The following is a 24238-nucleotide window of genomic DNA, read 5'->3' as shown; positions in this document are numbered from 1 at the left end:
AGTGATAGTTTGCTATTAATGTTGTCAGAAAAAGCAGCTGATCATAGCTACACCTCTATGATTTTATACATTTGAATTGTTAAGTTTTTTGATGGAAGGTCTGCAATAGAAAGTGTGAATGAGTGCACATTCATTGCGACTGGCCATTGCTGCAGATGATTCAATGATATCCTTAGTGGTAAGTAATCAACAACATATTAAAGAAACATACAAACAAGAATGTCTGGTTTGTGATCATGTCATCATGTTTAGCATTCTACTGTTGTGTGAACTTGTATGACATTCATAAAAGAAAGAACATTTGTTATTGAAGTGCGATGGTTGAATATCAGAAGATTAGGGTTATTCTCACACTCTCTTGTGTGTTCAACAATATCACACTTCTCTTCCAAATTCATTTATCCAAAATCACAGGAGTTCATCAGTTACAATTAAACAGTGATGAATAATTTACACTTTCTGAAGAATAAGGTTTAATTTATATATGTACAGCATACTTTGCTCTCAATCAATGGTAAGTAAAATGATGTGCTTAACTACGAAAATAACACACAAACTGACTCAACAAAATGCCTCATATGCGATATTGATTTATTGAAATGCTTGCAATCACACTGTAAAATCCTTTTACAGTCAAAATTGCTCTTATTTCACTGTAAGTTCCTGAATCTGTCACAGATGTTTCTTCTTACATGCGTTGCGAGAGTAAACCTATGCTTAAATTTGCGACCACATGAGAAACATGCATGTCTTCCTTCTTGTCCACATTCTACACGCAGATGGCGTTGGAGAGAAGTATTCAGGTGATAATATTTTCCGCAGTTACTGCACACAAATCTTGCCTCTAAACCAATTCTTTCATCAGAGCCCTCCACACAATTTTCAGACCAGTTAACTGCTTCCACTGGCCATGTAATCCCTAAATGAAAAACTAAATGTCAGTAAAATTCTATAAATTTTCTAATACTAACAAAAGCTTTACTTGAGTTTTAAACATGTACATTTAATATGTTGTATATCTGTGAAAGGAATGATCACTCCTTGTTTCATACAAACTGTGATTTGAATCATCTCAGTCAAGTATTTGTTCGAAGTGTAAGCCGCTCTCTTTCTTTTAATTATCTTTAAAAAAAAAAAAAAAAAAAAAAACCACTGGTTCATTGCTTTCACAGTATCAATTGAGTGAAATGATACAGAAGTTATTACTCAAGGCACACTGGATGTAAATGTCAGAAATGATACATAACATCAAAGCTACTTGTAAGAAACGATAATACAAAGATACAAAGAACAAAAAAGAAGAATAGAGCAGAGAATGTGTGGGGTTCTCTGTCAGCATAAACAAGAAGTGGCTATTCCCACCTGCGTCTGTGAACACCTAAGTGATTAACAAGGTGATGCTTATGCTTGAAGCGACGACTGCAGATGGAGCAACAAAGGTTTCCCTCTTTTCCACATTCTAATCTCATATGTCTGCGCAATGAGATCATCCAGCGATATACTTTGAAGCAATTAGGGCATGAATACTGCTGATTCCAATTGCTGTCTGGAGCAGCCCAGCTTTGTATGTGTGGAACAGTTAGCATCTGGCCTACAAAATTGATTATCCTGTATTACACCATCACAGAACACCTGGAGGTATTCTCCTACTGTATAATGGATACATAAGCACTCTATAAGCCTCAAATAATATAGTCTGTGTAAATGCTGCACATGAGTGGCACTTATTTCAAATTTTATATTCAACACTAACAATATACTGAATTCTGAAATGTAAGTGCAGTCCGTCAGGAACAAGGTTTCCCTGTTTCTCCTGTTACTACAGCCTAAATGACCAAGTGAAATGCATTTATCATTACACAAAATCAGTATCTGACATTATAGCTCCAACATTTTGATCCACAGATAACTACAAATAATTTGAATACATATTTTAGAAATGCAGGAATGCACTCAAGTTTGAATACATTTGTGACCGAATAATGGCATGTATATGGGTCTAATTACTTAATGATGCCTGTATGCTTTGTATAAAGGAGATAAATAAGGAATTTAATTAGAAATTAATTTTGGAAACTGCAGCACCTATAAAATAACAGAAATGAAAATTAAATCTCAAAAGAAATGCCAACATTGCAACAATAATTATTGCGCTTGTAGCTTATATCTACAATGTGGTTTCTCACGATATATGCAATCACATTTAATACATTGATTCTTGTAAATAGCATCCAGATTTGTGTTATAACAACATCACCAAGATTACTTCATTTTCTTTTATAATGATAGTCTATAAAATAAAAATTAGCATCACTACACCTCAAATTTGTAAAAATTAAAACAAATTAAAAGGAAAAACTGTGCAAACATATGTAAAAATTATAAGCCGTTAATGGAAAAAATAGGTAATAAATTACAGCATTACTTATTCATTCGATAATGTTTGTTGACACTGACCGCAAAGGTACCCAAATTCTTTTCCAAAAATAAATTCCATACAAAAACATGATGGACAAGCCATATTTAAAAACTCCTGATGAACAAGAATCTCCCCTTCTCAGAATCGCAACAAAGTCTCAATTCTCTATGTGCGTCCAAGACTTACCTATTGATTATTGAGACAAATTACATTTTAGGAAAGATCATTCCCTTAACAGCAATTAGTCTCAATCCATTAATATATAGTGATCAAATTTTCACATTTAAAAATTCATATTAACCAATAGAAAATTATTCATCTTTTGGATTTTGCAGTTCTTGTATTTTTTTCTGTGTTCGCAGTTAAAATTATTGGATATGGGTTCCGCCTTTTATGCAAAACACTGTATTTTCTTGTTACCCAAACATGTTTTGGCACCTCTGTGCCACCATCAGTGGTTTTTGTTTATTGAACAACTTGATTTTACATTATTTGGTGTTGCAGGGTCATTTGTATGGTGTCCTACACTGATACCTTGTCATGTTTTGTTGGGACTGACCCTTCTTCTTTCACATTCTGAGGGCACTGCACACACGTTAAACATACTTTGCGCAAAACCAAAATTGCGCAATCAGAGTAATTATTCTTCTGAGTCTTCACCTCATGGTATTCTAACACATGCAATCCATTTTAATAATTAACCACATAATTGAATAGCACTGTGGATTTACTGACTTGACACCTTCTATGCCTCATTCTTAGAAGCATAAAGTTTTGTCTGTGACTGACACTGACAGTCTTATCTTTGATGTAGGCACATTTATCCCAAAGAATTGTGCCAAGTGGTTGTAATTCTATCATTGACTCCTACTGAAGATGGCTGCAAGGTTGTCTGCAAATATATCAGAAGAAGAAATTTTAACATGCAACATGCACACCAGAAAGATGATGGTATATCCTGTCCACTGGAAAAATGTCAAGAAACACTTCTCCATGCATTAATGAATACCACACCCAGAAATAATTCTCTGACCCCTCTGCAAGTAGTTTTACTGAGTGAAGAGCCATTGTATATACGAGACTGTGCTTGCATTCTCATGTATTAATGGATGTCATATCCAGAATGAATTCCCTGAACTCCCAAAAAGTAACAGTATCGAGTGAATTGCCACAGTGGATATGAGACCAGACTGGCATTCAGGAGAACAGGAGTTTCTAATCCTTGTCCAATCATCCCAATCTAAATTTTCTGTGGTTGCTAATATCCTTTACACTAAATGCTGAGAATGTTCCTTGAAAAGGATGTTGCTGATTTTCTTCCCCAATTAAAGCTTGTACTTCACCCTGATGATGAACCATCAACAGAATGTTAAGACTCATCTTCCCCCTTCAAAACTGTGAAAACGTTTGATAGCAACAATTCAACATTATTTGTCTATACATAATAATAACCACAAAAACAGCAATTAGACATACTGCTGACAGTGTATTTGCGTGAACCACTTCAATGAATAATTAATTACATAATTAACAAATTAATCATTACTTTGAAGAAGGATTTACTGACAATAAACTGAAAACAGTGGCGGATTTGGATGCATATGGCGATCTTGTTGAGAAATTGTCAGTTAACTTTTCTGAAGTAAGTTCAGTTGTCATTACAGTCCAGTTCTATCAAAAACTGTTGAATAGGGATTCAAGCTAGGATTGTAATTGACTGGCAACTCTGCATCAACTGCATCTTACAAAACACACCAAAAACACCAGTAAAAGAGAAAATAAAACTTTTTGTGTACTCAGGTATATAGTAAACTCACTATTAGCTGCGAGCGGATTATATGTGGCCTATTTCTCCCAACTTTCTTCCTTCCTTTTTTTTAGCTGCTGGGTGCTGAAAATTTTTCTTCTACCTGGAAGGATAATGTCATGTTACAACATGAGTGTAGTAAACGATGTGCTGTTCAAACACATCAAGTACTGGACTGTACTGTTGCGGTGGATACTGTAGTCATTTGGTTTCTGTTATTGCTACACACAGTCTTAAAAGCAAAAATGTGTTGTTATCATGATACAGCAGAAACTGTAAATAATACACAAACTTGAAGAAGGCAACACTGATAAGTAGAATCTGGCACTGATTTATAATGTTGGTGAAACAACAATCTGTGATATTTGGAAAACAACACAAAATAATTGAATTTGCCAAACTACCTTCTTCCACATACAGTTCAGATAATATCCACGACAGTAATGCCAGGAAAATTTGTACTTATACAGAAGAAGACAAAAATCATTCTTCCTGCACACATTATGAGGATGGAATCGATAGGAGCTAAAATGATACTGGTACACTATGTGCCCTTCAAAACATCCAGCTAGACAGGAAGCAACATGTAGATCTTGATGAATGTTTGTCATGCTTGCTGCCAACGTAATGTGTAAGAAACATGTTTCATCACCAAGCAGTCATGTACCAGTGAACTGTGAACTCATATTCACATGATCTTCATTTGTGGTATCTCAACCATAACTTCATATAACTTCACCATATCTTTAATTTAAGGCTGCTACTTACAGCAAATAGTGTTAAGGTTGATGGATGGATGGATAGATGTGTGGATGGATGGACGGATGGGTGGGTGGGGTTAAAGGAACCAAACCATGAGGTCACTACTCCCTTAATCCTTTGTGTGACAATCTGGGAATCAGAGAGGAAGGACACAAAAGACAAATCACAATGGGCTCGACTGTATCTGAGAATAAAGAGTCAGAAACAAGTAGAAGTGAGAGAGGGGTAAAAGGGTGAAGGTGGAAGAGTTGCCCTGCCTAGAAAGCAGCTGGAGACCCAGTAACACATTATGCAGCTAGAAACAAGTCCTCTGCACCCGAATGGTGCTGCCATACCCTCTATAACCACAAGTAAACTAGCTACATGGACAAGATAAAATCTCAGGAAAGAGAACAATTACGTCAAGTCTGTCAACCGACAATAGATGTGAAAGAATAACATGATTTAAAAAGGTGAAAAGGGCATGAGCTAGGATGGACCACTGAGCAAGGGCAGCTGTAGGACCCTCGGTTCGGAGCAGGTGATGGGGGCATCCCTCCAATCCCTCACGCAGCCAATGAGGCTAATGTGCTGTATGACACAGAGAGAATGAAAAACTAAACTCACAAGTAAAAAATTAAACCAAATCAACTGCTCTGGTGTCGTCTGCTAGCACCAGCGTTATTGCATCAATATATTTAAAGTTTCACCAAAAGGTGGCCAGGACAGTAGATTCTCTAATTAATTAAAACTTCTGGGCTAAGATGCCATGGTTGAACAGTAGAAATTCTTCCTGATGTTTCGTTGCTAGCTGCAGGCAACATCTTTCAAGGTGAGTCAACAACTGGCTCCTGGACTGTGGACTGCAGAGGTCCCGTTTATGTAGAGTGCATAGAGGGTACCCTCACTTGTCACATGCTGTCACCAGTGAAACTATCTCTGACAGTCAAAGTTGGCAGCCATATCTTATCTAACTTTAAGGCTTCTTCTTTTCTGTTAAAATTATTGTGATGTTTATAAATCTTCTTGGTGTGTCTAAAGATTGTTTCAACTTAGAAAACTTGGGCCATAACTTTCCCAATACGGTCCATAATATTGTGGATAAATGGAAGAAAAATTTTCCCAGTCGATGGTTGCTGCTGCTGCTGCTGCTGTTGTTGTTGTTGTTGTTGTTGTTGTTGTTCCATGTTTTTGGACACTTTTCTTCTGCGATGGAGTGCTCAGCCTATCTCATTATCAGTGTATCCATTTTTCTTACAAGCTGTTTGCAAATGATCTAGTTTCTCATGCAAATAAACTGGCTCACAGATTTCATTAGCCTTGTCCATCAAAGTTTTAATAACACCTCTCTTCTGCCTGGGATGATGGTTCAAATCGTTATGGAGGTAATGGTCGGTACGTGTATCTTTCCTATATACTTTATGGCCTAAGGTCCAATCTGCCCTTTTAATTACTGAAACATTCAAAAAATTAAGCTGTCCATTGCTCTCTGACACTATTTAAATGCACCAAGAAACCATTCAATTCCTCTTCATTGTGATATCACAAAAGCATCATCCACAACATCAATACCACTTCAGAGGACTTTTATTGGCTGACTGCAGCGCCTGCTGTTCAAAAAATTCCATAAAAAGATTAGCAACTGGACTTAGAGGGCTTTCCATTGTCACTCCTTCAATCTGCTCACAGAACTCATAATTATACTGAAAATAATCATGGATAGGGAATGTCAAAACAAAGATACCGTAACAGTGGGAAACTTATCAGCCACGTAAGAAAGAGCTTCGTTAATCAGAACCATGGTGAGCAGGGATACCAAATCAAAACTGACAAGAACATTACTTGGACTGACAGTAATCTCCTTCAATTTTTCAATAAAGTGCATAGACTTCTTAATATGATGGTCAGTTTTTCCAACATACAGTTGTAAAAAGAAGGTGAGATGTCTAGCCAACTCTTGAGGAGTGGATCTAATAGCACTCCAATAGCACTTGAAGAGTGAAGGCAACCATACGAAGATCAGTGATGTTTTGGAGCCTACCACTTATAAAAAGTTGAAAAAGGATCCTACAACAAAAGTGTTAACAGCTACCAATCATTTAATAAAAAAAAGTCTTCCATTCCTACAGATGATAAAAAATACCCTTGCAAAAAAAAGGAAGCATACCATCCTAGATTTTATGGGCTACCTAAGGTGCATACGCCTTCTGTCCCACTGAGACCAATAGTGAGTGCTATTGGAACCCCTACTGAAGTTTATATTGGAACAATGAAAAGAAGTGTTAATATCCGCCTAACCAAACGAAAACGAAACTGTCACCTGGGAATCACTGACAAATCGGCTGTAGCAGAACATGTTTTTGACGATGGTGATCATGAATTAAAATGTAGTGAGAAAAGCATGCTAGTTATGACATAGCATTATTATGCATCTATGTACAGAAAAGCCATAGAGATTTATAAACATCACAATAATTTTAACAGAAAAGAAAAAGGCTTAAATTTAGGGAAGATATGGCAGTTGACTTTGTACCAATGATGTGACAATTGATTCCTAGTCTCCAACAACTGTCAGCATGGAGTCAACTGAAGGTCTGGTTCCGCTACCCCCACCTCCAAAGTTGGCATCCTGGTAGCCAATTTAGCCATCCAGTCAGCATGTTCATTCCCAAGGATCCCAATGTGACCAGGGGCCCATACAAAGATGTCTGACCATCCAGCATGGTGGAGATTATACAGGAGATCCTGGATAATGACAACCAATGAGTGTTGAGGGTAGCACTGGTCGACAGCCTGAAGACTACTCACGGAGTCACTGCTGATTAAGAACAGCTTGCCAGTGCAAGAATGAATGTGGTTCAGGCCTCGAGCAATGGTCACCAATTCCACAGTCAGTACACTGCATCCACTCAGCATAGGTGTAGTTCACTGCATCTTGCATAAGTGTAGGCAAAACTGGTTCACCCACTGACTTTAGAACCATTAGTATACACCACGTCTGAGCCTGGAAACGCACTGAGGACATCCAGGAACAGGTTATGAGAAACCAAAGGGTCTATACAGTCTTTTAGTCCATAGGAGAGGCCAAGGCAGATTTGAGTATGGGTTACACACCCTGCATGTGATTGCTCCCTGACACGAAGCAACAGTGGAGAAAGATGGAGTTCAGGGCAGAGATTTTGTATGCGAACTGCAATCATGATGCCAAACCATGACCTCTGTTATGGGAGGTCAAGCTCCTTAACAGGAAAAAGTACACGGTAGTTCAGATGCTCAGTTGAGCAGTAGCTGATGACGCCAGCTCTGTGACCAGGCTGTTCACAGGGCTAGTCCAAAAGCTACCTGTTGCAAGTTGGAAACCATAATGGTATATCGGGTCCAGCCAGTGTCTGAAATGCTGAAGATGATGCCAGGCTTCCATAATCAGGATGTGAAAGAATCAGAGCCTTTTAGAACCCAAAAGTGTAGAACAGTCTTCACCACAGATGGTGTAACAGAGACAGCGATGAGTGTTAAGGTGTGACCAGCACATTTCCTTAAGTTGGGGAAGATGAGGAAGCCACATTAACCAGGCACTGATGACCAGTCCGAAAAAATGATAAGACTACACCACACTGAGCATTTGGTCTTTGGAGTAGATTTCAGGTTGGGGATAGACAGAACGACAGCAACAGAAGTGCATGACACATCTTTGCGGCAGAAAACCAGAAGCCATGGGTGACAGCCGAGGACTGCACATTTGAACAGCACCCTGCAGTTGGCATTCAACAACACCTACAGTTCAGGAGCAATAGTGGATGCAAAAGTCATCAGCATACGAGGAAGGTGACACTGCAGACCCCACAGCTGAAGCAAGACCATTGATAACCATTATAAAAAGGGACACACGCTATACAGAGTCTTGGGGACCCTATTTTCTTGTATATGGGGAATGCTGTCGAACCCAGAAAGTATAGTAAGGCAAGAAGTTTGAGACAAAAATCAGGAGTTGACCCTGGAGACCCACACATGGAGGATAGAAGGGATGTGGTGATGACATGTCATCTTGTAAGTCCTATGTCAGTCAAAGGAAGACAGCAATAAGATGTCAGTACCAGGCATAAGCTGACAGAATATCAGACTCTAGGCATACCAAACTGTCAACAGGAGAATGGCCTTGGCGAAAACTGCTCTCAGATGGCACCTGAAGACCCCTGACACAAGGTACCAACACAGCCATCACATCACCATACAATCGAGCAACTTGCAGAGAACATTCATGAGAACATTGGTGATGTTAATTGGGCGATAACTGTCCATATCAAGGGGATGATAAAATCACACTTTCTGGCCACTGATTAGGGAACTCATCCTGTTATGGTTGAAAAGGCAAGGATGTGATGCTGGCAATTCACCAATAAGGTGGTCATGGTTCGCAGTCATGTAGAACTTTTTAAAGGACATCATATTTGCTGATAACTGTAGAAATTATTTGTTTCGCAGTTGCAATTTTGGGTTTTGAGCCATTTTCAAATGGCACTGCAAAAGATTTTGCTTCAGCACATGTCGGACTTTCAAATTCTCCGACATCTATACATGACATCGTCAAAAACAAGCCTTTTCATTGCAGAAATACAGTACGCAAAATCTTTTGAAATCCCAATTGAAAATGGCCCAAAGCCAAAATTGCAATTGTGAAATAAATAATTTCTACAGTCAACAGCAAATATAATCTCCTTTAAAATGTTCTACATGACTATGAACCCTGACCATGAGAAGTTAATCCATTATTGATGATTGATTGAGTGTTTGGCTGTGGATGCAGTGTGGCCCTGGACCCATGTCAGGGCACCACAAGACATACAGGAAATGGTGTAGGAAGTCACTCTACCCGCTACAGATGACGAAGGTACAAAATACAGGGTGATAATTATCAGGTGCAGAGGCTCATGCATAATGAAAAGCAGAATGTTTGGCAACAGTGTCTGGATCAGTGTAGACATCATCATTCATAGAGATACCAGGTACACCAACGGCCTACTGGTATCCATAGAGGCATCAAATCCTCACCCAAACCTGCAAAGGGGGGCTATGTGGTCCAATGGTTTCCACACCCTGCTCCCAGCATCCTTGTTTCTGTCATTTTGTGAGGTGGTGGACCTGAGCATGGAGCCATTTAAAGGCAATGAATTGCTTCCATGATGGATTATTATTATTATTATTATTATTATTATTATTATTTACACTGGAGAACTTGCCTGCAACCGCCAATGGTTGCAGCGATTTCAGAGGTCCACCAAGATACTGTCTTCCAACAAAGATACTGTCTTCCAACAGGGGCACCCAAGGAAGAGGGGATCGCTAAGTCTCAGCTGCGAATAGAATGGCTGCAGTTGTGCTGAGGGCAATGGCTGTTGTGAAAGCACCCTGTCAGCTTTGGAGAGAGACTTTCGAGCAGGGTCAAAACAATCGGAAAATGATCACTGTTGCAAATGTGATCATGGACTCTCCAATGGATGGATGGGAGAAGACCTGGGCTACAAATAGAAAGGTCAGCGGCCGAATATGACCCATATGTCACACTGAAGTGTATGGTAACATCAGTATTCAAAAGTCACAGACTGAGCTCAGCGAAAAAGTTTTCGACAACTTTACCACGGCCAGTGTCATTGTTCCACTTGACAAAGGGTTATGGGCATTGAAGTAACCCAGTATTAGGAAGGGTGGAAAGAGGAGGGGGTGGAGGGGGGGGGACTGAGAAAACCACGCAGACAAAACATTTTGGGACGTTTCATTGTCAGAAGGGAGATACAGGTATTAGAAGGTAAATTCTACAGACTTCTTCACATGAACGGTCACAGCTTACAAAGTCTTGTTGAGAGGCACTTGTTTGCAGTAGACAGAGTACAGAATGAACACACACACAAACACCACCTGATGCTCTTTCATTGTCAGTGCAATTCTTAAAATAGCCCCCACCGCCATGGAGGGGGGGGTCCTCATTGCTGGGAAACAAGTTTCCTGGAGGGTCACACAAAAAACAGGGGAAGTGAATAAAAGATGATGTAGTTCAGCCACTTGGTGAAAAAAACTGCTACAGTCCCATTGCATCAAGCTACCAGTATCCTGTTGGGGTGTGAAGGGACCGAGGAGGCACGCCATGCCTCAGTGCTGCCTGTTGCCACTGGCTGTGAAGATATTCAATCAATACACATTTGTTTCGAATCAAGGCATGTGTGTGTGCGTGTGGTGGTGGTGGGGGGGGGGGGGGGGGGGGGGGGGGGGAGGTTGCTGGAGCTATAGGTGCCAACAGGAATACTGCCTTGGGTACAGAGGTGGAACATGTGAAGTGTAATGGCATGGGAGCCATCAGAATCTCCCTGCTTTTGGAGGACAACTTTCTGTCCTTAGATGATTTAGACTTCTGCGAGGACTTGTCTGCCCCATATTCTGGGACAAAGGAGGAAGATCAAGTCCTACAACCTGCAACTTTTGGCTCCTACAGCCACCTGTTGGCATCCAGCTGCAGGGCAGTAGAGCTCTTGGAAGGGAGTGTCCCAAAGGACCCCTTCCTGGTAAGGGGTGCTGGAGTAGGATGCTGCTTCTCTGGGGACTGTCATCTCCAGAGGATAGGGAGTCGATGATCCCTAAGGGGTGTGTGGGAGAAGCAGTAGGACAGCCCCGAGGCCTGACATAGACGGCACAGAGGGTGATGGCGCAGTCACTAAAGAAGGCAATGTCAACATATTAGTAGGAGATTTCATTGTTTCATAGTAGTAGGAGATTTCACTGTTACATGCATACAAAGTAGGTGACTGCATTTCTTCTTGGCCTCTTGATATGCGAGGTGGCCAAGGGTCTTGTATTCCTCGATTTTCTTTTCACGTTTTAAAACGGTGCAATCTGGTGAACAGGGAAAGGTTTCATGCCACTGACCCAGATTGGGGGGGGGGGGGGGGGGGGGAGGCACAAGGCTTGTGTGGGGAGCTTTCAGCAAATCAGGCACCAACAGTGTGATCCCTGTGTGGGGGCTACCCACTTGACAATGCGACCTCCTCCCCCCCCCCCCCCCCCCCCTCCCCAGCACAATGGTGTGACTACTGGGTGGTAGCCATTACAAGAAAGAAGGGTAGAAAGAGAAAAAGGCAAAATTTTGGAATATACACCACACTGGGCAGCCTTCCATGCATGACGTGCACTTCTGTGAAATTTAGAAAAGAAGTAGCAAGGGAAATCCAGCAACAAGGGGACCATACAATTAATAACAAAATGTTGTAGAAGGTAAGAAAATGAAGGTCCAAAACACAAACCAGGTCCAAGCACAATTGGCACCAAGAAGACCATCCAACAGAAAGGTAGAGAGGAAAAACCAGAATAGGAGAAAGATAGACTTGCAGCATAGAAAGGGAAGTAGCACTGCAAGGGCTGGGGCCCCGTGGTGGCCAAGCACGTACTCACAAAAGAGATGTGAGCCCCCTGGGGGGTGTCAAGCTTGATGTACATTCAAAAAACACTAAGTATCAGTAACATGGTTATTAATCAAAGGGACATCAATAAATGAGCCTATAATCAAATAAAGGGAGAAAGGAATCAATTAATATGTGGCAAGATATCAGAAATTTATTTGTGACACTCAATTTTCGCAATCGAACTCTGCCATTGCCAGTTCCAAGCCCGGTGCCCCAGCTCACAAGCCATGGGGAAGGAGGAGGGGGAGGAGTAACAACCTCGTAAAAAAACCTGGGTCCATCTGGCTCCGGATGGTAGCACCCAGTTAGGGCACCTACCTAGGGTTACAGGCGAAGCCCAGTCAACAGTCTCGAAGGCGGAAAAGGAACGTCGCTTCCCAATGGCAGAGAGAGTGGAAGAGCCACTGAAACAAATCAGGTAGCGGCTGTACTCCATGTTAGGGGCAGCTACCAAAGGCGTCTGTGTCCCCATGTCAGGGGCGGCCTGAACCCATCTTCTGGGGCTAACAACTACAGTCGTATAACTGGACGAACATGAGCTGTCCCATCAAAAACATTTTTTAGCTCATGGAATGGATCGCACTATGGAATCAAGATTACCCTAGGGGGACAATCCCCCGTTGAGCAAGGTCAACGCAAGCGGGCATTCGGATTCTGGGGGATCTGCCAAAAAGTGCATAACAGAAGAGTCGGAGCTCCCAAGAACCTAAAAGAAGATTAAAACTAAAAAGACTTTCAGAATTGGAACCATAAATGTACAGACAATGATTAAGACTGGTAAACTTAAACAGGTAATAAATGAGATGAAAGAGAGAAGCATTGAAATATCAGCAATGCAAGAAACAAGACACACTGATGAAGATACAGTGGAGTCAGAAGGCTTCATAATACTGAAGGGGAAACCAGGAGTTAAAGTGGGAAAGGAAAGACATGCACCTAGATGCTTTGGTACAGGGTTCATAGTAGACAAGAGAAATGAGGATGGCATAACTGAAATGAAGAGCAGGTCAGAAAGGATATCAACACTGACATTTCAAGCAGGGAACAAAAAGTATACAATAATAAATGCACATGCACCTACAAATGACAAAAACAGGAAAGACAAGAAAGTTGCAGATAGTTTCTGGGAAGAGCTAGATGATACACTGAAAAACATACCATATAGGCATGTAAAGATACTCGTAGAAGATTATAATGTACAGACTGGAAGAAAGAAGCAACATAAAGGAGTAGTGGGCAAGTACCCTGCACACCAGCAGACAAATAAAAATGGAGAACGACTAATTGAACTGTGTCGAGAGCACAAAATGAGATTGATGACAACACACTTCAGGGCCAAACCGTGTAAGAAAAAGACATGGGCAAATCCATGCACCCACCTTGGGGAATAACAAATTGACCACATAGCAATCAGCTGGACAAATGCTAAAGAGATCGTGAACACAAAGGTCAGAAAGAACACAAGAATAGAATCGGATCACTATCTTATAGAAGTTAAGTGCCGTTGGATTCCAGACAGGGACAGACTGCCACACACGAATAGAAGAACAGAAAACATAAATGTATACAGAGGCAAATTAAGACACAATCAATCCAGATATGAGGAAGGAATTGAATCATTCAATGAATGGGACGACATGAAGCGAAATATGGTGAAACAGGCTGAACTATGGGGAAAGGAAGCATTGGTGGTGGAACAAGGAATGTGAGGAAGCGGTAGAGACTCAGAGGAAAGCCTGGAGAGACTGGAGCAGCAAGAAGGACCCGGAAAAATGGGAAGTTTCCTTAGGAGCAAGAAAGGAAGCTGCTCGAACAATAAGACGGACGAGAAGACAAAAGATGAAGCAGGAACTGGATGAGATTGAGACCAACTTCAGGGAAAACAACAGCAGACACTGTTTTGGGAAATTCAAAAAGAGTCTGATTGGATACAAGGGTAGAGAACTGTTTATAAGAGATAAGAAAGGGGAGCTGGCTGTCAGTGTGAAGGAGAACTGTCAGATTTTTGCAGAGCACTTTCACGACCTGCTGAACTGTGAACTACCTCAAGAAGAGCTGGAACTGGGGACTGACACACAAGAGAGAGAGTCACGTCCTCCAACCAGGGATGAAGTCGCACAAGCCATAAGCGATCTAAAGACTAATAAGGCAACTGGAGAAGATGGTAAGCAGCCCAGATGATAAAAAAGTGGGGAGGCAACAAAGCAATAGACAACATGACCAACATAATTCAGCAGATCTGGTTGGCTCTGAGCACTATGGGACTTAACATCTATGGTCATCAGTCCCCTAGAACTTAGAACTACTTAAACCTAACTAACCTAAGGACATCACAAAACACCCAGCCATCACGAGGCAGAGAAAATCCCTGACCCCGCCGGGAATCGAACCCGGGAACCCGGGCGTGGGAAGCGAGAACGCTACCGCACGACCACGAGATGGGGCGCAGATCTGGTGAACAAAGAAGTTGCCAGAAGGATGGAAGAATGTAATTGTAGTACCAAGACATACGAAGGGGGACAAGAGAGATGCAAACAACTATAGAGGAATATCACTACTAGAGGTCGGATACAAGGTGCTGTCAAAACTATTGCTCACGAGAGTAAATGAACAGGCAGAAAGTATACTTGGTGACTACCAAGTGGGATTCAGGAAGGGAAGAAGTTGTATAGAACAGATATTTATCATGAAGCAACTGATAGAACACAGGGCATTAAAAAACAAAAAGACAGTAATAACCTTCGTGGACTTCACAAAGGCACATGACTCCATCGACAGACAGACTCTTGTTAGGATCCTGAAGAACAGAGGACTTGATGGAACTACACAAGAACTCATAAAAGAAATTCTGACAGACACAAAAGCACGGGTCAAATTCAGAGGGGCGCTGTCAGAAGAATTTGAGATCAAGACTGGTGTTAAACAGGAAAATGGATTGTCACCACTGTTGTTCAATTGGACGAAGTGATCAGGCAGTGGAGAGCAATAAACGAGGAAATGGGAATACCAAAGACCCATGTGGGGGACAAAAAGGACAACAGGGCTCAAGAGGACTGTCTAGCCTTTCCAGATGACATAGCAATAGTAAGCAAGACGGAAAAAGACACAAAGACACAACTCGACAACTTAAGTAAGATAGCCAGAAAGGTGGGACTGAGGATCGCCTATAACAAGACAAAGACATTGAATACCACTGCAGACTGGGAAACACCGGAAGGCACTGTGCAAATGGTGGACAAATTTAAATACCTGGGAGAATTTATAACAGGAAAGAACAGGAGCAAGGAGGGAAGAACAGAGAGGATAAAGAAGATGAGGTCAGCCTTCTGCATGACGAGAGAGATATATAATAAAAAGAATATATCCACAGAGGAAAAGATTAGCCACTACAAGGCAACGGTAAGGAATGCAGTATTATATGCTGCTGAGACGATGACACTAGGAAGAAACGGGGCAGATCAACTAAAGAAAGAAGAGAGAAGAGAGAAAAATACTGAGAAAAATACTAGGTCCCAAAAGAGGTGAAGAGAGGTGGATGCAAAGAAGACCTAGGGAAGAATTGTACCAGAACATGAGAACAATATCCGGGGAAATCAGACTCAAAAGAGCAAGATTTGCTGGACATGTAGGATGAGTATGGACAGAATGACGAAAAGAGTGTGGGAAACAACGGGGAGGATATGGGGAAAGACAGGAACCAAGTGGGTTGTTGAACTTCGGAAGGACTGGTTGGAATTGGGGATCAAGGCTGAAGGAAAGGAAAATTGAAGGAACAAATATACAATGACCAATATGCCGGAGATCAATGACAAAGAAGAATACAGGAAAAGATCAGAGTGTCACCTGTGGAGCCAACAGGAGAAATGGAATCTGAAGATCTCTGAAGAAGAGTGGGAGGGAAGAAGAGAAAGAATGAAGAGGTTCCGGGAAAAGAAGAGGAAAATGCAGTCCACAAAGGGGCTACCCGTGGTCTTACTGAGGCCATAATGCAAGAAGAAGAAGACGAAGAATTTTCACAATCGCTGATCACATATATGTTCAACACATTTTATTCAAATAATTATTATTATCTTTTTAATTACATGTATGTATCTTTTGTGATTAGAGAAATTGTATTTTTCTGTTTCCATGTAACGGCTGATCACATGAAGAATGTGCAACGCCTTTGAAGACGGGTCGCACTGTCAAATGGTCACAAGCCAACACACATTACGTTATCATCCTTCAGAGCGACAATCACATATTGTCTCTGTGTATCTTGATGTTTTTGGAGCATAATAATTCATCACATTGTTCCTACTTTTTCTGAAAGACATATCATGAATTCATAACATTATGTTAATGAATTTGGGAAATCTTAGTTCATTATTTATTGATATGTCATTGAGACTTTGTCAGCCAACTTTGAAGATAATAAAAGTTGTATGAGAGTTGGTGTTGTTTACTCACATTAAAAGTTATATATTAATGGAAGTAATGTACTGATTTATTGAGATGTTGAATATTATTTTTATCTAGAGATATATTTTATTTTTACCAGATGAGAAGACAGATAAAGTAGTTACAGAATTTTTAAAATAAAGTGTTGGATTCTGGAAAAGTTTAAGTATATTTTACGTGAGAGAAGAATTTGATTTTTTATTTGTCTACCTTATATAGATGTTCTGTGCTACTCAGAGGTGATTTAATGAAAACTATTAAAAACAGATAGATATGAAGTTTACCACATGAAACTTCCTGGCAGATTAAAACTGTGTGCCCGACCGAGACTCGAACTCGGGACCTTTGCCTTTCGCGGGCAAGTGCTCTACCAACTGAGCTACCGAAGCACGACTCACGCCCGGTACTCACAGCTTTACTTCTGCCAGTACCTCGTCTCCTACCTTCCAAACTTTACAGAAGCTCTCCTGCGAACCTTGCAGAACTAGCACTCCTGAAAGAAAGGATATTGCGGAGACATGGCTTAGCCACAGCCTGGGGGTTGTTTCCAGAATGAGATTTTCACTCTGCAGCGGAGTGTGCGCTGATATGAAACTTCCTGGCAGATTAAAACTGTGTGCCCGACCGAGACTCGAACTCGGGACCTTTGCCTTTCGCGGGCAAGTGCTCTACCAACTGAGCTACCGAAGCACGACTCACGCCCGGTACTCACAGCTTTACTTCTGCCAGTACCTCGTCTCCTACCTTCCAAACTTTACAGAAGCTCTCCTGCGAACCTTGCAGAACTAGCACTCCTGAAAGAAAGGATATTGCGGAGACATGGCTTAGCCACAGCCTGGGGGATGTTTCCAGAATGAGATTTTCACTCTGCAGCGGAGTGTGCGCTGATATGAAACTTCCTGGCAGATTAAAACTGTGTGCCCGACCGAGACTCGAACTCGGGACCTTTGCCTTTCGCGGGCAAGTGCTCTACCAACTGGCAAGGTCCCGAGTTCGAGTCTCGGTCGGGCACACAGTTTTAATCTGCCAGGAAGTTTCATATCAGCGCACACTCCGCTGCAGAGTGAAAATCTCATTCTGGAAACAACCCCCAGGCTGTGGCTAAGCCATGTCTCCGCAATATCCTTTCTTTCAGGAGTGCTAGTTCTGCAAGGTTCGCAGGAGAGCTTCTGTAAAGTTTGGAAGGTAGGAGACGAGGTACTGGCAGAAGTAAAGCTGTGAGTACCGGGCGTGAGTCGTGCTTCGGTAGCTCAGTTGGTAGAGCACTTGCCCGCGAAAGGCAAAGGTCCCGAGTTCGAGTCTCGGTCGGGCACACAGTTTTAATCTGCCAGGAAGTTTCATATCAGCGCACACTCCGCTGCAGAGTGAAAATCTCATTCTGGAAGTTTACCACAGTTATTATTATTGTTCTACATATGTTGTTATCTTTTCCTTCTAGAGATGGAGCAAGCCGATCCTGCAATCTAAAAAATGGAAAGTAATATTATTTGGGTAAGAAGAATTTTGGTATGTAGCAGGAAACAAAGAACTTTGAGCGAGATTGACTGCTGTCTTAATTATCGTGTGTTGTTCAACAACCTTGAATAATACAAAAATATAATAAGTACAAAAACTATGACATGTCACCACAACTGTTTATTTCCTTCATGTCCTCATCTGCCATCTCTCTTATGACCCATGTCCTGGATAATTTTATTACTGAAGACTTGAAAAATGCATTTCTTGTAAACCTGATTAATGAATACGTGGTTCCAAAAGGCAGCACTTATATCTTCTTCAGTTTGATGTAATATATACTGCATTTGGTAAATGCCAGTTTGTCTGCATTTGCTGGACCAAGTTTATCATTGTAAGTCATGTGCAGTTGAAATTTTGAATTTTTTTGAAATTTTGAATTTTATGATAATTTCTTGATGGTACTGCAATTTTTGTAACACAAATGAATTTTGCAATATTTTTAACAACAGTTAAAGCTCACAATAATTTCAATAACAATTTAGAAAATGTTGATAAATTTTTATTGGAGCAAACCAATGATTTCATATTTAAATTATTCATACTGGTAGATTATAAACATATTCTTTGCTGTAAATGCCAGTTGACTTGCAAACATATACTTTTCTGTAAATCACTTTTTTGCAAGTTTACTGAAAGCAACCCTTGAAAATATTCAGAAACGTAATTCATTTTTTCTTTATTTTTTCTTTTATGTGACCAAGTGTATTGTTTAAAACATTGGGAATGATGTTTTAATGAAGTGAACTGAAACACTACTGAAATTAGTAGTTACTGAATGAATTTATGGAAAACCTAGCCATTCTTCTTTTACGGCAATAAGGGAATGTCTCACACACAAATATACAACATCCTACTGATAAATAAAACAATAAATAAACAAACACAACAATGAAAGCCAAAAATTTAAAAATACCAGTCACTTCCCAATAGGAGTATCCCTAGGGCAGTAACCAGCTAATGTGGTTGCAATTATTATCAAAGTGTGGAAAAAGCAAACTGAACAAAAGCAACGAAACAGCTAATAAGAGAACAGAATAATACATATTTATATATGAAAATTGGCACACAGCATAGCACGTTAAATGCATATGGGAGTCAGAAATCTAGATGTTTAGCTCCAGAGCAAAATTTAAAAAGAAACTTATGAAAAAGTTAACATAATATTATTTAAAAAAATAACCAATTTGTTGCTGTTATCTAAACTATTCCAACTTTGACATTTAAAGATTTTGTGTTTCTGTATGCTTCACACTGAAAACAGAACAAAATATGCAGTACAATAATTAACTTAAGTTTAACACCTACAGCAGATCCAGTGCATAAATGTTGCTCACTGACCATACTTCCATTAGGGATTATCACTGTTTCACAATTGTGCTGAATGTGTTACAGTCTTGATAGCAAAAAGGTAGACGCCTGAAATCTGTATTACTTCAAATTTCAACTTTTCAGTTTTCATACTTTACACTTTTCAGTAGAGATTAGATATACTCATCTAATTTGGCTGTGTGTTCAGAAAGCCAGACATTCAAAGAAAGTGAGATGAGAGAGTTCAAAGAGCTGTAATGATTACATCGCATGGAGAAAGTGTTAACAGAAAGTCACTGAAATAAAAAGATGATTTGATATGATGATCAAATATAATTTTCATATTTCATACATTAAAACACTACTGCTCCAGTTATCAATAAAGTAACATGAGAAAATCAGTCTATGTTAAAAACTGCTAAGATCACTTACGAGTCTTCAGTGCTTTAGGTGAACTCCAAATAATTAATGTTTGACTCAAAGATAAAAAAACTTCCTATCTTGTCACAGTATTTCTAATTCACACAAAAATATACATAAGAAATTAATTGCCATTTTCTATTAACATATGTTACCTACCTCTACGTAAACAAACATTTATTTCCAAATCACATTATATTTATGATTAATATACATATCAAATTATTTGATTGACATCAGAGAATCAAGAAGAACATTTTACTCCAAGGTCTCAAATTGGAGAGTGTGTGACATTTTCAGACGATGACCTTCTTATAACAGTATAGTTGCAATTCATGCTTCAAATTAAGATAATGAGAATTCCTTAATTTATACTGTTGGTGTTATAAAACTGTTTTGTCCTCTACACTTAGAACAAGATGCAGTTTTATGTTTTTTTTCCGGTATTTTGAACACAGTACAATAGATGGATGTTCAGAGAAATAAACTGATATGATTTGATACCAATGCTCAAAAATTTCTTTGACCACTTAACTTTATTAATATTATTATCATCATTACTATTATTTATAGCACTAATAAAAATAAATATGTATATGTTTAATAGTTTCTTTAATTTCCTGGTTTTGACTCGACCATGTTTTTATGGCAAATAACATAACAAAAAGTAAGCCTAACATTATTGTACAAACTTAGACTATAAATATTTGTGGCAGTCTCCATACAGTTCTTAAGTCTGCTACTTCAGATCATATAAATGACATTGCAAAAACAAATCTCCTTAATATTATAATGTACTTTCTGGTGGCAGGAATCTTTTTTTAACATGATTGTCCACATGTACATACCTCCACCAATCTTGGCAACCAATATTATCAAAATGTCAAAATAAAACTATGGAGGTCTCTCTAATCTAACGATGTCTTCACAAACTCACTTTGACACTATACATCATACATCCAATAAAGGGATAACGCTTTCTCTGTTTCTTGGAATGGCAGCTACAACATAGTTTTTATTTCTGCACAACCACGTATTAAAATGTAATACTTGTAATTTAAATAATTCACAGTATCCTGTCCCACTTCACATAGAGCAAAGGTTTATTTTGATAAGTTTGAAGTGACTTGTCCAAAGTAGTACAAAATTAACTGCTGTAGTTCCCATTCAGGCAGTTTCAGGTGGGCTAATCCCAATATTAAAGATGACAACAAGAGTTTCACAGCCTATAGTAAAATTTAAGGTTGAGAAATACAAGCCATTGCTGAGAACAGTAAAACTTTGAGGCAACAAATGCAGATTGGGCACCTCATGACATCTAAACATCAGCTTATGAGAACTATGGAAGCAAGCATTTTGACACTGTGGTATATTTAGTTTAAAATAATCAGTCATGACAGTAGGGTGTTCCAGGATTCCAATATCAGAAGGAGAGTCAACAAGTTTTGAAATCACGCAACAAGACATGATAAACATCACTTGCTGGGTAAAATTTGCTGTCAGCTTTAAAGCGCCCACAAAAAATATTAGTATTCCATTCTTACTGTTAACACACATATCAGAAAGTCACACTAAAAATACCATTTAGTATTGGTATAAACAGTGGACAGAAATAGACACACTATTTCATCTATTAAGTATTTTTGGTTTAGACAGGTGAATAAGAGAGAGGATGGGGGAATAGCTGCTGCTGGCAGGAGTGAATCACCAGGATTGAAAAAAGCCAGTCAAGAGCCCAATCCAGTAAATAAACTTACTTAAAATTAAAGAAAATAACACAAATACATAAAAATTGGCATCATTAGGAAAAGGAATTAAAAAAAAAAAACTAATTGTGACAAACCTAACTGTTAAATTAAATCAAATCACAAAACAATTAAGAATAGAAAAAAAAATCTATATTATAATTGGACATGTGGGGATGAAACTCTCATTTACACAATAAAACCCTAAGGCTATGTTGCTGACTCACACCCATGTGTTAATAATATTTGTTTCCATGAGTGAGTTTCGCCACACTTCACAACTACATTGAGAACACTAGACAATATACAAATGCTGTATGTAACAAAAACAAACACACAACAGACACACCAGACACACTGTTTAGGTGGTGGTCTTTCACACCATACCTCTATCTGCAAAAATTATACTAAGGAGTGTCGACTAAAAATTTAACAATTTTCTGCATTCATACCACGATGAAAATCATGATCACTACTCTTCTTTCACAAATAATGAAACAAACCACAGTTAATTTTCCAGTGTAAATACTAGATTTTCTACTTAGAAATGGTCAATATGTTAAGCCATGAACATGCAAGACATGTCTCTGCATTGGTGCCTTTTGTTTTGCTCTGTACGGACACACTGGGCATGAAAAAGTTGGTTCTTTACCACATTCATATTTAAGGTGACGGGCAAGAGACGTTTGAAACTTATATTGTTTCTTACACCTGGGACACACATGCTGAAACTTTGGGCGTTGATCAATCCCGTACCTCCATGCTGCAGCATGCAGTGGCAGCCAATCTTTCAGTAGCAGTATTCCTGGAACAAATAATTTTACATTAGACTAAAGTTGTTTTAATTTTTGTAGTGAGTCTCTGTGAAAACACAAGTTTAAAATCTGCATAACATAGAGACTGGCAAATTATTCTCACTACCACATTTTCTTTTCTCCTTTCTTTTTCACTTTTTTTTAAAAATATGAACCACAATTCACCACATTCATATAACATTGCCTTGTTTTTACATTTTCTAGCTGTTATTTATACAGATTCTAAGAGATTCTGCAGAAACATATTTCAGATATGATCATACTTTCTGAATCTATTTTCGAATTATTTTCCATCATACTTTCTGAATCTATTTTCGAATTATTTTCCAATCTCCAATCTTGAAATTTTGTATTAAACATGAATTACAAATCATATCAGTGACATCCAACACAGACAACAAACTAGGCAGAGGTCATCATGCTGTAAATATTTGAGTGTCCACACTTACAGCAGTCTTTCACAAGACATACGTTATATACAATTCAGGACATGACTGGAAGTAGTCCCAGTAAATTATATGAATGAGTGTGTTGGGGCAGGGTGGAGCGAACATGTATGGTTTACACAACATTGGACAACCCTTGTAAAACTGCTTGCTTGAATCAATAGAAAAAATATACTAAGTCACAAAACTGGCACCAAATCATATCACTGAATCCAGTTTTAAGTCACAACACATTTTAGTTCACTGGTAACTCACATAATATAATGTGGTTAATATACTTTTGCTTTACAGGAAATAAACTGAATAGCATGAAATTGTGTATAGAAATATATATTCTATTTTCCTACATTATTTTTACAGCTCTTGCTTACTGAACTATGATGAATTGTGTGTTAGGGGCGACTAAATGCACTTTTCTACTGAATGATATTGCAGTGAAACTCTTTTCTTTATTGCTAAAGATAACCTCTGTGAAGCACTTGCGTGAACTGCAGAGTAGTCATGTAGGTGTAGATGAACTAAAGTAATAAACAACAGCTATTTACATATCCCTGAAAATGTGGAGGCACACAGCTAAAACAAATGAGATGGAGACCCTTTTTCCATTGTTGCGTTAATACATGCTATATATGAAGACACACATGGCCAAACGGGATAACCCTCAAACGTAAAAGCTTAGAGATAAGTGTTGCTGGCTACGGGAACTATCAAAATTCACACCGGTCTCACCCCTAAATATCACATTAGGATATCTAGCCGTGAGAGCAATGTTAATTTTGATAGTTCCCATACCCAGCAACGGATGGCAACACTTATCTCTAAGCTTTTACGTTTGAGAGTTAGCCCATTTTTCCGCAGTCTTCATATAAGAAAACTGCAAAACCATAAATGAATATCAGAGAATGAGCTTTATCTTGTGTATGACTTACAGTAATATAATAATGAAATTTCTTTCTCTTTTTCAGAGCATTCAGTGAAGTGAAGATTCAGTGTAAGTTAAAACATGTGCCACACTGAGACTACAAATATCGACATAAATCTAGCACACACCACACAAAAAAGTTCTCTTGAAGCCATCATTAATAACAATTAACAGCTTCTTCATGTTGCAATGCTGAAAAAGTGGAGTGA

At 39.2% G+C, this 24238-nt stretch overlaps 1 protein-coding gene across 2 annotated transcripts; it reads right to left on the bottom strand.

Moving 5' to 3' along the window:
• Positions 1-557: 557 nt before the first annotated feature.
• LOC124607356 (zinc finger protein 319-like) lies at positions 558-10143 on the bottom strand. Of its 2 annotated transcripts, XR_006978818.1 has the most exons (3): positions 4237-10143; positions 1363-1591; positions 558-919 (listed from the first exon to the last, which is right to left on the bottom strand). XR_006978818.1 is itself a non-coding variant. In XM_047139658.1 (2 exons), the coding sequence occupies exons 1-2, from the start codon at positions 1584-1586 to the stop codon at positions 892-894; spliced, it is 252 nt and encodes an 83-aa protein (XP_046995614.1). In that variant the 5' UTR covers positions 1587-1989; the 3' UTR covers positions 558-891. The 2 variants fall into 2 exon arrangements, 1 of the variants encoding a protein (XP_046995614.1); XM_047139658.1 differs by lacking the exon at positions 4237-10143 and having other exon boundaries at positions 1363-1989.
• Positions 10144-24238: the final 14095 nt, after the last annotated feature.

Source organism: Schistocerca americana, chromosome 3 (assembly GCF_021461395.2).
Source record: "Schistocerca americana isolate TAMUIC-IGC-003095 chromosome 3, iqSchAmer2.1, whole genome shotgun sequence".
NCBI classification, from domain to species: Eukaryota; Metazoa; Arthropoda; class Insecta; order Orthoptera; family Acrididae; genus Schistocerca; species Schistocerca americana.
Note: the sequence above shows the minus strand (reverse complement) of the source record. Positions and strands in the feature narration are given on the sequence as shown.